The sequence below is a fragment of the Perognathus longimembris genome, chromosome 24, assembly GCF_023159225.1.
Source record: "Perognathus longimembris pacificus isolate PPM17 chromosome 24, ASM2315922v1, whole genome shotgun sequence".
Classification (NCBI taxonomy): domain Eukaryota; kingdom Metazoa; phylum Chordata; class Mammalia; order Rodentia; family Heteromyidae; genus Perognathus; species Perognathus longimembris.
The window spans coordinates 10,995,304-11,012,742 of record NC_063184.1 but is presented as its reverse complement, the minus strand read 5'-3'; the positions used below and the strand labels follow the sequence as shown (position 1 = coordinate 11,012,742).

Sequence of the window (17,439 nt, the reverse complement as noted above, 5' to 3'; positions counted from 1 at the left end):
AGCATTGCTCAGGAAGGCTGACCACCATCTAATGTCTTCGAGCTCAAGGTATCCAGGAAGTCTTTTCAAGCTCTTCACAACCCTGGAACACTGGCACCAGGGTCAGGCCACTGAAGGTCACGGAGTGGTTGGCGATGGTCATAGATCATCCCATCAATCGTCAAGTACACTCACTCTTGAGCTGAACTTGTAGTACTTGCCGTGGGCACAGATTGAAACGACTGCACTTGGTATAAATGCAGGGAGAGCCAATGGGACTTGAGGTGTGGAGAAAGCCCATTTAAAACTGATTTGGGAAAAACAAAAACAAAAACAAAACCCAAACCAAAAACTGGCTGATGCCAAATAGACTGTCTAGTCCTTTAGCTGCAAAAATGTGTATGATGCTATGGGCTGCTGGCACACTGATGATGGACTCATCCTGCTTGAAGCTGATGCACTAGATGTGAATTGCTTGAGATCCACTTGATAGCTCTTCATTAAATGCATGGACTTGATTACCCAGGCTGGCTTTGAACTGCGATCCTCCTATCCCAGGCTCCTAAGTAGCTAGGGTTATAGGCATGAGCCACCAGCCCTTGGCAAAAAATATTAATAAAAAATAAAATATTTAGGGCTGGGAATGTGGCTTAGTGGTATACTGCTTGCCTAGCATGCATGAAGCCCTGAGTTTGATACCTCAGTACCAGATAAACCTGAAATGGAGCTGTGGTTCAAGTGGTAGAACGCTAGCCTTGAGCAAAAGGAAGCTCAGGGACAGTGCCTGGGCCCCAAGTTCAAGCCCCAGGACTGGCAAAACAAACAAACAAACAAACAAACAAACAAAAACAACAACAACAAAACCAGAAAAATAATTTAATAAGAGAATACTCAGACAAGAGCAGACCCCTCAGCATGCCAGGTCTTTTTCTTTTCTCAAATATCACTTCTGTTCTTCATTTTTCCTTCCCTCCCTTCCCTCCCTCCCTCCCTCCCTCCCTCCCTCTCTCCCTCCCTTCTCTTTCTTTCTTTTCTTTCTTGTGCTGGTCTCTAGAACTCAAGGCCTGGGTACTGTCCCTTAGGTTTTTCACTCAAGGCTGTCATTTTACCATCTGAACCACAGATCCACTCGTTTTTTGTTGGTGGTCAATTCTCAACGACTTTTCTGCCCAGGTTGGCATTGAACCTTGATCCTCAGTTCTCAGCTTCCTAAGTAGCTAGGATTACAGATGGGAGCTATTGGCTCCTGGCTCTGTTCTTTAATTTTCTTTGTGTGAGTAAATACCTCAGGAACAAAGGCCTTTCATTAATTGTATTTTTACAATATTTTATAATACTTCTCCTATATAACATTTTTAATCTTTATTTGAATATGTACATGATTTCTCCACTGTTGGACTTTGAGGTTAAAGTTTGGGAATACTGACTTACCGTTAGTTCTTAGTGCTTGGCAAAAATAAGCATCAAACAGATTTCAGTTGAATTGAGAAGCATTGGATTAAATTGAACTGGGTTTAAAGTAGTAAAAAAGGAAGAAAAAAGAAATAAAAAAAGATAACTCCAGGGACTGGTGGCTCACACCTATCATCTTAGCTACTCAGGAGGCTGAGATCTGAGAATCACAGTTCAAAGCCAGCCCAGGCAGGAAGGTCTGTGAGATTCTTATCTCCAGTTAACCACCAAGAAGCCAGAAGTGGAGCTGTGACACAAGTTGCAGAGTTACAGCCTTAAGTGAAAAAGCTTAGGGACTGAACCCAGGCCGTTAGTTCAAGCCCTAGTACCTTCACACACAAAATAGAATAAAATAAAATAAAATAAGGTCAAACAATTTCCTTGGCTCTGACCCACCCTCTGTGAACAGGATGGGACCAGAATTTGATGGATTACATATATATGGTGGCTTATAATACAAAGGAGCAGTCTTCTGATTTTGCACATGAAATTGTAACTGCTGGACTGTGAAGCAATGTGCAGTCCGGCGTTTATCCTGGGTGTTTTGTTTTGGCATCCATGAGATAGAATGCTGTCTCATAGTCCGTGTTTATTGAGCCATGTAAGGGATTTACAGGAGCATCTGTACGGGAGCCAGAGCTAAAGTGGGGCACTCTCCCAAAAAAGTGACATGGAAGACAAATGGATGTATTCAAGCATCTCAGAGTTGACAACATAATCTGCTGTTTTTATAGAGGACATTGTGGCACTGGCTGTAGAGTGTGTGTGTGTGTGTGTGTGTGTGTGTGTGTGTGTGTGTGTGTGTGTGACAGAACCAAACTTAATGTCAGTGTCCCCCAACCCAAACCAATTCCTCTCCTTGACATCTCACCTTCTTTCAATGACATCATCAGCCATTGTCTTATCCAAGTTTGAAGCCTGAAATCATCTTTCCTTCAGTCCATGTTTTGTGATGTAGCCCATTGAATTCTTTCTATCTCTTTGTTTCTCTATGTCTCTGTTCTGTGTCCATCTACCTTATGTCACGACACACAGTGGGTTAACTAACTGGTTTAGCAATTCTTTTTAGATTTCGGCTTCTCCTTATTTAATACTCATTACCTTTTCCAGAGCTGATCATATGGTAACTTCAGAAGATTCCTCTTCTTCCTCTTCCTCCTCCTCCTCCTATTCTTCCTCCTCTTTGTCTTCTTCTTCTTTCCCTCTTCCTCCTTTTCTTCCTCTTCCTCCCCTTCTTCCTCATGATACTGGAGTTTGAACTCAGGGCTTCACACTTATATCCTGCCTCCTGAGCCAGACTCCAACCCTTAATTCATGCTTCATAAAGAGAAATAGTGTGTATCCAGTCATAGGTTGGCTCAGATAGTTTCCCATTGCTAAATAGAAAAGTCTAAATTTCTCCAAGATCTGGCTATAATTTACATTTTTTATTTTCATTTAAAAAATGATTGGTTTCACTATGTAACTCTGGTTGTCTCAATGTACCTCCTAGATCCAACTATATTTCTTCTTTTCTTACTCTTCCTCCTCTTCCTTCTTCTCCTTTTCTTCTTTCTTTGCACTGGGGCTTGAAGTCAGGTCCTGGACATTTTCCCTTACTTTTTCTTTTTTTTTACTTAAGACTAGTACTACAAGCCACAACTCTACGTCTAGCCTTTTGGTGATTAGTTGGAGATATGAGTCTCACGGACTTTCTTCCCTAGGCTGACTTCAACCTGTGATCCTCAGATCTCGGCCTTCTAAGTAGCTAGGATAACTGCTGTGAGCCACCAGCACCCAGCTCTACAACAGCATTGAAAGATTTCTCCATTGCTCTACTGTTTAACATTCCCTTTGACTTTCTCAGGTGTACCACCATTACTTTAGAAAAGACGATTTTTTAAAAAATACACTGTGATCATTCTACGTGCAGCGTTTTCCAAGGAGGTATTCTTAACCGGACAAACAATCCTTAAACCTTTTATATTCTTTTATTTCCAACTCAACTTCCATCTCTCTTTCAGATGGTTCTCTGTTTACTTTGTTCCACACCTCTGTGATAGTACTGAAAAAAATCATTGTTTAAAATTAAGCATAATTATTTTCAAACTGATTATTTAATTTATGTTTTCAACCTATTTTTTTGATTATTGCAAATGTTTATTAAAAAAAAGTTAACTATAAAAATGTACATGACCAAATTGTATACAGTTAAGTAGTCTTTTGGAGAGGGGATGCAGATTTCTGATTAGCTGTCATTTATTAAACTCGTTCCAAGGCTTCTAACATGATGATACTATTTCCTCGTATAACCACCATTCCAATGTTGTTCTGTTGCCCACTAGTAGCCATCTCCACACATTCATCTATCACCAGATTCATAAATGGATCAAATCCACGCAATATTCCTTGGACATGTCTGCCACCATTTAATTTTAAAGCTAGCTTCTTATCCATAAATTTTTTTAGCTCGGGAGGGTGAGCTTTGCTCATGATTCCTACTCTGCAGGCTCAGAGATGCTTTGGAACCGAAATTGATGCCTCCTTCACGCGCCCGCGGCAGAAACGACTTCAACCTATTTTTTCTAATTCAGGAATTTTATACTTCTTTTCACCCACAATATCTTTTCACCCACAATAAATATTCAATATGTTCATGAATCAATCAAAAGAGAACTTTGGAATAGTACGAGTAATTGAATATGTTCAAAGCTAACAGCCGAGCACTGGTAGCTCATACCTGTAGTCCTAGCTACCCAAGAGGCTGAGATCTGAGGATTGTGGTTCAAAGTTAGTCTAGGGAAGAAAGTCTATGAGACTCTTATTTCCAAAAAATACTCAGAAAAATCCAGAAGTGGTACTGTGGCTCAAGTGGTAGAATGCTAGCCTTGAGCACAGAGAGGCTCAGGGATAGTATCCAGGCCCTGAGTTCAAGCCTCAGGACCAGCAACACTTCCTCCTCTCCTTCCTGCTCCACACACACAAAAGAATGTATCAGAGAATTTTTAATACATATATGTAAGCATCTATTCATTTACAGAAGTTCCAAACTAGGAAATAAAGGAAAAATGTTGTTTATATTCTTTTCTCCCTCCCTCCCTCCCTCCCTCCCTCCCTCCCTCCCTCCCTCCCTCCCTCCCTCCCTCCCTCCCTCCCTCCCTCCCTCCCTTCCTTCCTTCCTTCCTTCCTTCCTTCCTTCCTTCCTTTTCATTTGCTAGGTCTGGGGCTTGGAACTAGGGCCTGGGCGCCATCCCTGAGCCTTTTTGTGTTCAAAGCTAGGGCTCTACCACTTTGACTTACAGAGCCGTTTGGGTAGTTAATTGGAGATAAGTCTCAAGGACTTTCTTGCTGGAGCTGGCTTTAAACTGTAATCCTCAGATCTCAGCCTCCTGAATGCCTAGGATTATAGGCCTGAGCTACCACGCCCAGTACTCTGGTGAATTTTGGCTGAAAAATAAGACCCTTTTCGTGGATGAATCCCAAGTGAGAGAATTAGAATGGAATGTTGACAGAAAAGGAATGCTCTGAATCAGATAACACATGGCCTTAATCAAGAAAGCATTGGAAGAAATTAGGCAGGAATTTGGAGAAAAGACAGATTGTGTCTGGGCTTATTGATTTTAAAAAGAAAACATTTGTTAATATTTAAAGTCATTTTGTTGACCCTCTTCTTGGAAAATAAAATAAGCTATTTATTTGCAATGTCTCTGATATGTGAAAAGGAAAGTTTGAATTAATTATGCACATCAGCATAAAATGTATGCTGAAAAAACCCTAGAAATATCCACTTGCATTTAGTTTTCTAAAAACCAAAACTTTTAAAAGGAGAAGCTTTTGCTTCAACTATATACATTTGTTTCTTATAATATAAAACACAAATTGTGAGAGATTGATACCCCAAGTTTGTATTGCTGCTGAACTTTAGTATTACATCTGGGAAGATGTAAACTCATGTGGTGGAAATATCTGTAATAAGTAATAGTTATCTGACAGTAATTATATGTCAAGCAGGCATGATTTTTTTATTATTTTGATTGGTCGTGGCCTGGGCACTGTCCCTGAGCTCTTTTTGCTCAAAGCTATCACTCTAACACTTGAGCCACAGCACCACTTTCAGTTTCCTGGTGGTTTATTGGAGGTGAGAGTTTCATGGACTTTCATGCCTGGGGTTGACTTTGAACTGTGAACTACAGATCTCAGCCTCCAGAGTAGCTAGGATTACAGGCGTGAGCCACCGGTGCTAGGCTAGGCAAGATCTTAAGTGCATCACACACATTAACTTTGCAATAATCCCATTATATAGGTGGGAAAAGAAGAGGAAGAGGCATGCTAAATGACTTGCTCAAAGGTTCATGTTTGGAAAGTGGCTGCACCAAGCTTTGGAGTGAGGCAGTCAGGCCCTAGAGACCATGAGCTTAATGACCTAGGCCACCTGACTGTTCAGGGAAAGAGCAGATGGCAAATAACAGCAAGAGTGATGAGGAGAAGCCCTGGGAAGCGTGTCAGGTCTCTAGAGGATTTGACTCTTTGCAATCTATTTCAGTCATTTATTGATTGTTGCTATGGGAAAGTTAGACGAGGGGTCTAGCTTGGCAAAACAATTCTGTCCAGGCTTACCTCTGTAAGTAATGTCTTTAAGGAGAAAGGTATTTTAGACAATTCAGCCTGGAGCCAGTGGCTTACACCTGGAATCCTAGCTATTCAAGAGGCTGAGATCTGAGGACTGTTGTTTGAAGTCAGCCCAGACAGGAAAGTCTGTGTGATTCTTATCTCCAATTAACCACCACCAAAAGCTGGAAGTGGATGGAATATGCCTCTAGTGTTAGAGCACCACAGCAAAAAAAAAAAAGGGCAGCTTGAACTCAGGTCCTGAGTTCAAGCTTCAGTACTGCCACAAATAAGTAGAAAGATTTTAATCATATTATTTTGGGGTTTATAAGTCATTCTTTTTAAGGTTGGGTGACTGGGCCTATTGTGATTTGGGGTCCTTAGCTAGCGGGTACAAAAGAATTGCCCCACTGTTAATTTTGCTGGACTTTTCTAAGGGTGAACAAACCTCCTTTGACATGCATGAGTTTCCAAAACTGCTTTTCTTAGGGAAGATAGTTGAAGTGGAAAGGAGTAAAGCTTTTAGACTTAATTCAAGGGGTGTAGAGAGACATGAAAGCTAGGCATAAATCTTCGAAGATCTATGCTTTGCTGGAAGCAAAGAATTGCGGCTCTCCTCTGCTGGGGGGTGATAGTTAGGAGGGCCCAGAAGAGCCCTGGGAGGGTGCAAACCAATTCAGTGAAAGTCTTGAAGTGAAATTGCTTTTCCAATCATCTGGGTTAGAAGCCACTGATGTAAAGAAAAGGACTATTGTTTGACCAAGACCTAATTAGATGGGCTTCAACTCTGGTTCTTGGGTTTGTATCTTATTAGGGAAAGGAGAGACTGCAATGGCATATAGACTGCTTCTTGAGTTGGAATTCAGAGAAATCAGGGATTAAAAAAAATCCACTTCTAATGAATACACAACTCTCTCTGAAGCTGGGTACACCGAACCAGGATTCAGCATGAGACCCAAGCTAAACATGTAATCATTCTCATTTACTGAGGATTTGTAGTAAATGCCTCTTCCACCGCAGGCTTGTTAGTACAACTGTATTTTAGCTTATTATGGCAAATAGACCTTGGGGTAAATAATAGGTGGGTTATGAATTCAGCTGTAAAAGCTCAGAGACAAGTTGTTTGAGTTTGTGTATGAAACGGGGTGTGTACAGAGGCACTGAAAAGATTCAATTAGATTTCCTGATATTGTTATTGTCACAATGATTTGAAATGGCTTCCAACACTAAAATCATATCATGTCTTATTCATTTACTGGTACTTTTGAGTGTTTGTGTGTGTGCACGTGTGCACACTGCATGCTCACATGTGTATGTTTGTGTGTGCGTTTGTGTGTGTGCCAGTCTTGGGGCTTGAACTCAGGGCCTCAGTGCTGTCTGTCCCTGAGCTATTTTTTGCTCAAGGCTAGCACGTTACCACTTGAGCCACAGCCCTATTTCCAGTTTTCTGGTGGTTAATTGGAAATAAGAGTCTCATGAACTTTCCTGCCCTGGCTGACTTTGAACTGTAATTCTCAGATCTCAGCCTCTGGAATAGCTAGGATTACCCGCATGAGCCATCAGCCTCCAGCATGATTAATAGCTTTTTAATGATACTGACATTTGAGCTCCGGTCCTTCTAGCTAATCACATGCTCTACCACTTGAGCCACACCTCCAGCCCTGTATCATGTTTTTATTTTTATTTTTATTTTTTTTGGCCAGTTCTAGGCCTTGGACTCAGGGCCTGAGCACTGTCCCTGGCTTCCTTTTGCTCAAGGCTAGCACGTTGCCACTTGAGCCACAGCGCCACTTCTGGCTGTTTTCTGTATATGTGGTGCTGGGGAATCGAACCCAGGGCCTCGTGTATACGAGGCAAGCTCTCTTGCCACTAGGCCATATCCCCAGCCCCTGTATCATGTTTTAAAATGTGGCCTTTTCAGTGTAGTAATATCTCATAAACATTAATTGCATCACTCCTTTGTTAAACATAGATGAGCAAACAAACCAATTGGTGAGATAAGGAATTGGGGAATGGGTCTAGGGGGACTATAAACATTCTTCCTTATTTAAGAGAGCAAAAAATTTGTATTAAGTTCAAATTTGGATCACTGGTTATACCTAGAGCATGCTGCTTACCGAATGATGGCGAAAGGGGAACTTTTCTACCTTTGTTTAAAACTGGAGGAGTAGAAGTACTACCTGGTGGTGTGAGGCTGAAAGAAAATACAGATCTTAATGCACTCATTGCCTTACTCATGTAACTGTAACCCCTCTGTACATCACCTTTACAATAAAATGAAGTTAAAAAAGAAAAGAAAAGCTCTAAGCCAAGTGCTGGTGGCTCATGTCTGTAATCCTACTCAAGATGTGGAGATCTGAGGATCCTGGTTTGAAGCCAGCTCACCAGGGCAGAAAAACTCCAGAGACTCTTATACCCAATTAATCAGCAAGAACCTGGAACTGGAGATGATGTTCAAGTGGGAATGTGCCAGCCTTGAGTGAAAAAAGCAAGGGAGAGCTCAAGGCCCTAAGTTCAAGCCCCAGTACCGGCATAAAAGAAAGGAAGGAGGAAGAAAAAAAGAAAAGAAGGAAGGAAGGAGTAAAGAAGGAAGGAATGGACAGAGAGAAAGAGAGAGAAAGGAAAAAGGAAGAAAAAGAAAAATCTGGTATGAGATCTTCATTCATTGCCTCCACTATTCACTTTAAATAGAGCATTCGATTTTTAAAGATGGGACCAAAGAAAAAGTTTTAGTATCATAGTGTTTACTAGGTTTAAGGAAGAATGTTTCTTTTCTTAATGTAAGTTTATTATATTATAGTTATGTTAATATACTATTACTTATTAATCAAATATAATGTTAATTATATTATAATTATTACCCTTTTGCACTGGAAAGAGATATAGATGGCTTGTGTAGTGAGAATGGCTCTTTGCTACACATTTCAACATGTGACTCTTCCGATGACTGTGCTTCATTATCTGAGAGGGTCACTGGCCAAGGCAGTCAGAGCTTTGGTTTTTTGGAAATGCTCACCAGAGCAGCTGTATTCCAAAATCTAGGTTGTTTTATGGGATTTGAAAAAAAACAACCCTCAAATAAAGAAACAGAAATAAAACTAATGGGAAAAATTGTTTTGAGTCTAAATCCTTTGAGATGGATTATTTTTTTTTCAAATCAGATGAGTAATGAGTCAATCAAATAATCAAATGTATGTGGTTCATGTGTTATAATTGTATTATTACATTGGCCAGGTCATTTTCTTGTTTGTTTGTTTGCCTGCGGTTATATTATGTATTTGCTTTAGAAAACATTTTTAGGGCATGAGCTAAATGTTTTTCCTGTGACTATAACAGAAAAAATTAGATGAGGGGATGGGAATATGGCCTAGTGGCAAGAGTGCTTGCCTCCTACACATGAAGCCCTGGGTTCGATTCCTCAGACCACATATATAGAAAAGGCCAGAGGTGGCACTGTGGTTCAAGTGGTAAGAGTGCAAGCCTTGAGCTAATAGAAGCCAGGGACAGTGCTCAGGCCCTGAGTCCAAGCCCCAGGACTGGCAAAAAAAAAAAAAAAAAAAAAAAAGTTAGAAGAAAGCCATTAACTCTAGAGGATTCAGAGAACCCCAGGGAGTAAATCTTCCTAAAAACACAGTTTAAATGTTGGGTAGCACGTTGTTAATGATAAAGTATATAGTATGTAGAACCTATTGAATGCTTTGTTACTTGGTGATTAATTTTTTTAATGTATTTAAAGTTTTTTCTAAAAGTCCCTGAGCTTCTTTTGCTGAAGGCTAGCACTCTACCTCTTGAGCCACAGCACCACTTCTGGCTTTTCTGTTTATGTGGTACTGAGGAATCCAACCCAGGGCTTTGTGCATGCTAGGCAAGCACTCCACCACTAAGTCATGTTCCTAGCCCATTGCTTTCTTTTCTTGAGCCCCTCAATCTTTCTCATCCTAAAATGGAAATAATGAAATAACCAGAACCATTACTACCTCACTCCCACAGGACAGTGATCTGTTGTCTACATATCATCCCAATTGTCTATGGCTTTATCTCTTGTTCCTTGCTCAATCAAGCTTCTCTGAAGTATGTTCTAGAAGGAATAGGCTTCAGAATTGACAAGAGCTTAGAACAACACAGACATGCACACTGCTTGCTTAAAAGTTAGGAACTAAGAGGGTTACATCAAATATGGGGACTGTGGGCCTGAGTAGGTTCATATCACGAAGTTCAATCTGGGTCTGCGTTCCTCATTTCTACTTGCTGAACTCCTATTAACCTCTCAACAAACTGCAGTCTTCCTTTCTACCTCTTTTACCATGAAAAATGTACACTTTACTACAATAATAGATTCTTCTGTAAAATATTTTCCTTTAATCTTTATTTATCAACCTAACTTTCCTACCCTAACCACCCCCACCCTCATACATTTGGTTGTTGAACCTTTGTTGAGTGAATAAACAACCATTCTTGGACTTATGCTTATTTATCTGTCAGGGTCCTAACTACTCATCATTTTACTTGGTATTGCCATTTTATTTTATTTATTATTTTAATTTTTAAATTTTTGTTGGTCATGGCGCTTAAAGTTGGGGCTGGGGCTCTGTCCCTGAGCTCTTTTGTTCAAGGCTAGTATCCTTCCACTTTGAGCCACAGCACTACTTCCAGTTTTTTGGTGGTTAATTGGAGATAAAGAGTCTCACGGGAACTTTTCATCCCAGGCTGGCTTTGAACCTTCATCCACAGATCTCAGTCTCCTGAACAGCTGGGATAACAGGCACGAGCTGGTTATACAAGTTAGGTAATTAGCACAAGTCCTTTTATACATTGATTTCTGTTTCCTCACTCTCTCCCAGTATTGCCATTTTAGATGTTTGTTTGTTTTTTCCCTCAAAGTTTACGTGTAAGTTTGTAATTTCAAAACCTATCTATAAAAAGGAATGAGCCACTAACGGGGCTTATTTTTATTTTTGATGTTACATCTAGGTTTGAATTGCTAGGGATGACTTACTGTAGAAAATGTTGTATTATCCAACCAATATAGGAATGGAGGTAAGCTAGCATGTGTGAAATAGAACTTGAGAAGGGAGTGATTTTGGAAGATAAATGAGAGTGAAATTGTATAGAAGATGAAAGGTTATTGTATTTTCTTTGGAAAACACTAGAGATGGGTGGGTTGTGTTATCCAACTTTGAAGCTGGCCCCCAATGTTCCCGTCCTGATAAGTTGGCTCTCACAAGGGCCTCTAGCCCCTCATGGAATGGGGCTGGTTAGAATCCACAGACATAGGAAAATAAACAAGTCTGACTTCTGAGAATCAGCCATAAGTGATACTTGGTGATGGTCATAAACTGTTTTGTTATATGGCCCCTCCTTTCTGCAACTACTTAAAGATAACAAAAATAAAAATAAAAATAAATAGTGCCTATTGAAAGGGTCTACTTCAAATAAAATTTGAGGGGTTGGAGGCATGGTTCAGTTGGTATAGTGCTAGCCAATGAGCAAAAGCATCAGGCACCAAGTTTGGGTTCCAGTCTTGGACTTAAAAAAATCTGAAGTTATGACAAAACCCTGTTTACCTTTTATGATTAAAAGTTTCCTTTCGGGCTGGGGATATGGCCTAGTGGCAAGAGTGCCTGCCTCGGATACAGGAGGCCCTAGGTTCGATTCCCCAGCACCACATATATACGGAAAACGGCCAGAAGCGGCGCTGTGGCTCAAGTGGCAGAGTGCTAGCCTTGAGCGGGAAGAAGCCAGGGACAGTGCGCAGGCCCTGAGTCCAAGGCCCAGGACTGGCGCAAAAAAAAAAAAAAAAAAAAAAAAAAAGTTTCCTTTGAGAAAGAGAAGGACACAGGAGGACTTTATTGTTGCTGTTATGTTTAATATTCTAGGTGAATTTCCTTTGGTCTACCCCACGTGGTTACTGTATATGATTTTGGCACACTGGATATTGTATATATGCCTACCTGATCTAGGGAAGGGAAAGAAAAATGAAGGAGGGTGTAATAAATATGACAAGAAATGTACTCACTACTTTATTATGTAACTGTACACTCTCTGTACATCACCTTGTCAATAAAATTTAATTTAAAAAAGTTTCCTTTGAGAGAAGGGAGGTCAGGGGAAGGGAGGACAGACAAGGGAGAGAGGAAGGGTGGGAGAATGCAACTATATTATTCAATGTACCCGTGTGAAAATGGAACCAGGTAATGAGGGACGGGTGGGATTGGGAGAGAAGGGGGAGAACAATGGCAGGGGTGACATTGATCAAGACCCCTGTATACTGTAGTCACAAAATGACATAAAAAATAATCAAAACTTCTCTTTGGGCCTTTTTGCCATATCTTCCTCCCTCTTTCCTCATTCTTTTCACTTTTCACCCCCAAGCACCTTATATTGATTGAATATATATCTATATCTATATCTATCTATCTATCTATCTATCTATCTATCTATCTATCTATCTATCTATCTATCTAGAGTGCAAGACTATATTCAGTTAATACATATATATATACACACACACACACACACAATCTACCTCTCTCCCTATCTATATATCTATCTATGTATTGTTCTGTAATCTACCTCCTCCTCCTCCTCTTCCTCCTCCCCTCCCCCTCCCTCTCCTCCTCCCCCTCCCCCTCCCTCTCCCCCCTCCCCCTCCCCCTCCCCCTCCCCCTCCCCCTCCCCCTCCCCCTCCCCCTCCCCCTCCCCCTCCCCCCCCCCTCCTCCTCCTCCTCCTCCCATTTCCATTGCTCTGCACAGCACTATCGGAGGGCCATCTTGGGTTTTTCTGAAGAATACCTTACTTTGTTTGGCTGTAGTTAATACAGCAATTGTTTACTAAGTCAATGAACACTTGAACTAGTAATACATGAAAACAATTCTAGCTATTGATAGTCATGACTTAAAACAGCCTCTGGGTTCTAGAATCTTCCTGCTGGATCAACCCAGATATGGCAAACTGGTACTCTTATGCAGAGTGTGAAATGTCAACTGTAAAACATAATCTTCCTGTCTTTCTCCAGGAACCCAGCTTCTGACTGTAACTAGCAACATTAACATTGTAGGTTGAAAGAGAGATGTGTAGTCTTTGAGTGAAGGAAGAGGAAAGGTAAAACAAAGACATACTTCTTTCATGCATTTAGAGATCAGATTTAATCAGAATCTCCTCATCTTGTTGCTTCCAATTATTTCCCATTTTCTATTTTTCTGATTTCCATTTTTCTATTTAGACCAGGGGTTGTAACTTCTGTGGACATTCCTCAGAGATGAATGTGATTAGAGAGTGTTGTTCACCTTCCTGCAGAGTCCTGGGGCAAGGGGAAAATGGTATTATGAGTTTTTCTAAAGCATAGCTCCAATTGTTCCATGTTACAAACCTTATTGTGAAAAAAAAAATCACATGTAAGGAAAAAGTAAAAAATATAGCTATTCGCATCACACAAAACTTGGTATTTTAGCAGAAACTGAAGTTCACTGTTTTCTTTTACAAAAATGATGTAGTTTGGGTTTTAGGTAACTTAGGAATATCTTATATTGCTCATGAGCATATTGGTGTATGTAGTACATTAGGTATTCTATAATTCCAGTATATTAGCTATCCTATAATTCTAGTATATTAGGTATTCTATATTACATATCCAGTAACACTATCAGGTCTTCTATAGATACCTAATAGGGGTTCTATACTATTATTTAATGAGTAGTTAAGCTTGTCAGCTGCTGTAAATAAAGACACTTTCTCCTCAAATCTTTGACGCTTGAATTTTGAGTAGTCTATATTTAGTAGACACAGATAGTACTTCAGCCCAGTAATGGTAGGGTCAGGATCATTTTGCCAAAAAGAGAAAGAATAAAACTTTTCAAGTGTTGAAATACTCATTAGTAGTTTCAAATGTATTTTCCCTCTTGAATTCTGAATGATGTTACAGATGTGGGATGGGTGGAAGCCTGCTCTAGAGGGAGGAATCCGGAGCAATAAGAAAGCTGGTTTAGGACAGAGGCTGACATATCTCACGGAAACCAATAGAGATTTTTTTGGGAAAAAAATAATTCTTCAAATCGGAATTAACCTAGAATACCAGGGCTAATCCATTAGTCAGTGAACTATTATAGACCAAATTAAGCAACTCTCTCCTCTTGTTTTGTTGATTTTATTGTTTAACAAAGGCATATCATTCTGTCTCTGTGTGTGTGTGTGTGTGCGCGTGTGTGTCTTGAGGCTTGAACCCAGAGCCTGGATGCTGTCCCTGTGTTTTTGTGCTCAAAGTTAGTGCTCTAAGACTTAGAGCCACAACAAAATTCCTAGCTTTCTGGTAGCTAATTGGCCATAAGAGTCTCATGAATTTTCTGGCCTGGGCTGGCTTTGAACCAGTTCAGCCTCCTGAGGTTTACAGGTGTGAGCCACCAGCACCTGGCTTTCCCCCCCCCCCGCCCTTTTTATTAGCATATATTGCTTCTATCCCACAGAAAGCTTTTGAAGTCCTTTCCTGTTTAATTTAACATTTAGGTCATTCTTCAAAATTCTTTTTTTTCTTCCCTTTTTTTAGTTTGGCTGGTACTGGGATTTGAAATTAGGGCCTTAACTTGCTCAGCTGACTTGCTCACTTATATGGTCCTCTACCACTTGAGGCAGGCCTTCAGTCTTACTTTTTGCTGGTTAATTGGAGATAATGTCTTTTAGACTTTTCTAACCATGCTGGCTTTGAATTGTGCTCTTCCAGATCTGCATAGCCAAGATTATAGGCATATGCCACTGATGTCCCACTAAAACCCTCTTCTAATGGTATATGTATATTTTTAAGAGACTTCCTTGAATTTCTCCAATCTGAAATCATTTATCTGTGTTTTAACTTCTCATAGACTTATACTTCTTCTGTGACACCCAATTATATCATATTACATACGATATTATATCATGTTATAGTTATAACTATCATAGTTATATTATCTCATATTAATATTATAGTTATATTGTCTTAATTACATTATAGTGACCTTCACATATGCTAATTCTTCCAGAATTTGTATTTTTCTTATTTGTTTAACCACCAAAGTTACACAGTAGGCATTTATACTTGTTTCTGATTATATGAGTAAAATGTGTGTTCTGTATCTTTCTTATTGTTTTAAGAACAATAAAAATTATTAACTCATTGTTTATATAATAATGGGTTAAATTGTATTAACTGTAAAGTTTATTGGCTGAAATGCCTGCTGTGTGTAAGCCTATTGTCCTTGGCTTTTCTTTGTTTTTTTGGAAGTACTGGGGTTTGAACTCAGTGTGCTGTGCTCTATGCAGGTACCCTACCACTTGAGCCATGTCTCCAATTAAACTGCAAAAAATGAATTGGCAGGGAGCCAGTAGCTCACGCCTGTAATCCTTGCTACTCAGGAGGCTGAGACCTGAGGATTGTGAATCAAAGCCAGCCAGGGTAGAAAAGTCTTTTTTGCAAACAAAATTTTAAAAAAAATTATGAGTCTACACTTTACAATATGATGAATCAGTATGGGGGAAATTTTATCTGAGTAAATAGGTTCAACCAGCTCTAAGTTTAAAACATATTTATGTTTTCTTTTGACATTATGTAAAGGGAAACTTTCTAACCTTCCCCTCTTTCCTTTTGTATCTGAAAAGAAACAATCCAGCAAGGCCCAAAGATAAATCCAGCCTTTGTTCCCCTGTATTCTTTCACTCTAGCGTTGGCACTATCACTGCTTGGGCTGATTAGAGTTCATCCACTGCTTACAACATGACACATTTTGAATGGCAAAGTCCTTTCAAAGAAGAAAAGCTGGCAGCTGACCTTGTGGTACCCACATCTATCCTGTGAGGACAATCACACAAAGACGAGGATGATTCAGAGTGCTGACCTAAGTACTCTAAATCTTACTAACTGGTGAATTTTTGGAAAGCCTTGTTAATGGTGATAGAAACAGAAACCAATGCCTCTACCCGACATGATATCAGCTAATAAGTGCATATGGTCTAATAAGTGCATACATGCCACTTTAAGTGGTATGAAACTGTACATTTCCATTCTAGCCTCCCTAGAAGAGACTCTTTTCCTTTACACTTTAGCAAGATTTCCTTAAAATGAGTGTTTCTGTTAGTTTTTTTTTTTTTTTTTTTTTTTTGGCCAGTCCTGGGGCTTGGACTCAGGGGCCTGAGCACTGTCCCTGGCTTCTTTTTGCTCAAGGCTAGCACTCTGCCACTTGAGCCACAGCGCCACTTCTGGCCATTTTGTGTATATGTGGTGCTGGGGAATCGAACCCAGGGCCTCATGTATATGAGGCAGGCACTCTTGCCACTAGGCCATATCCCCAGCCCCTCTGCTAGTTTTTAAAGCTTGTTTGGTAGAGGCTGGGGATATGGCCTAGTGGCAAGAGTGCTTGCCTCGTATACATGAGGCCCTGGGTTCAATTCCCCAGCACCACATATACAGAAAATGGCCAGAAGTGGCGCTGTGGCTCAAGTGGCAGAGTGCTAGCCTTGAGCAAAAAGCAGCCAGGGACAGTGCTCAGGCCCTGAGTTCAAGCCCCAGGACTGGCCAAAAAAAAAAAAAAAGCTTGTTTGGTAGAAACCATGCTACTTCGAATTTGGCCATGTTACTCATTCAAAACATTACGCTTTAACTTCATTGGAACGATGTACTTAGCGTTCAGCACCTCTTATGCTGTCTTTTTTACCCTTGGGAGTGAGTGGTACAGAATGCTCTTTCTGGAACAGATAAAATACTACATGCTGTTACACCTATTAGGGGATGTGTGCTCTGCTGGGTCTGCCCTGGTCCTGCTGTATGCCCTGGAGCCTGGTAAATCTGGAGAGCTACACTGAATAGACAAGAAACACTTACACCAACCTTGTTCTAGTTAGTTGCTTCGGCTTAGGTTTGTCTTTCTACTTTATTTATTTATTTTTCTCACCCACCTAATTACCCAATTTTGGTCTGTCTTCCTCTGTCTCTCCATCCTTCCTTCCTTCTCTCCTTCCCTCCCTTCCTCCCTTTCTCCTTTTCTCCCTTTCTCTCTCTTTCTCCTTTCATCTCTCTCTTTCTTTCTTTCTTTCTTTCTTTCTTCTTTTCTTTCTCTCTACATCCCTCCCTCCTTCTCTCCCTCCCTCCCTCATTCTCTCCCCTCCCTCCCTCCCTTCCTCCCTTTCTCCCTTCTTTCCTTCCTCCATTTCTCTCTTACTCCCTTCCTTCCTGCTTTTCTTTTTTCTTTGTTTTTCTCTTTCTTCCCTTTTTTCTTTCCTCTCTCCCTTCCTTCTTTTCTTCCTTTTCTTTCCTCCCAAATTAACAATTATTTCTGCTTTACAAAACTAACTTGAGAAATGAAAGCAAAACATGATCCTGTCTTTATTAGTAAAGCATAATCCAATAGGCTCATGTTTTAATTTATGCTTGAGAAGAACTGAGTTTATGGTCTTGA

The 17,439-nt window shown here is 40.3% G+C and overlaps 2 protein-coding genes across 2 annotated transcripts in view; one reads left to right on the top strand and one right to left on the bottom strand.

Moving 5' to 3' along the window:
- Ank2 (ankyrin 2) overlaps nucleotides 1-17,439 on the top strand; it is a 457,187-nt gene that overhangs the window by 14,545 nt on the left and 425,203 nt on the right. The gene's annotated exons all lie outside the window — the stretch shown is intronic.
- Nucleotides 3,556-3,972, bottom strand: LOC125341398 (small nuclear ribonucleoprotein G-like). The gene has a single exon (XM_048333426.1). The coding sequence runs from the start codon at nucleotides 3,901-3,903 to the stop codon at nucleotides 3,673-3,675; it is 231 nt and encodes a 76-aa protein (XP_048189383.1). The 5' UTR covers nucleotides 3,904-3,972; the 3' UTR covers nucleotides 3,556-3,672.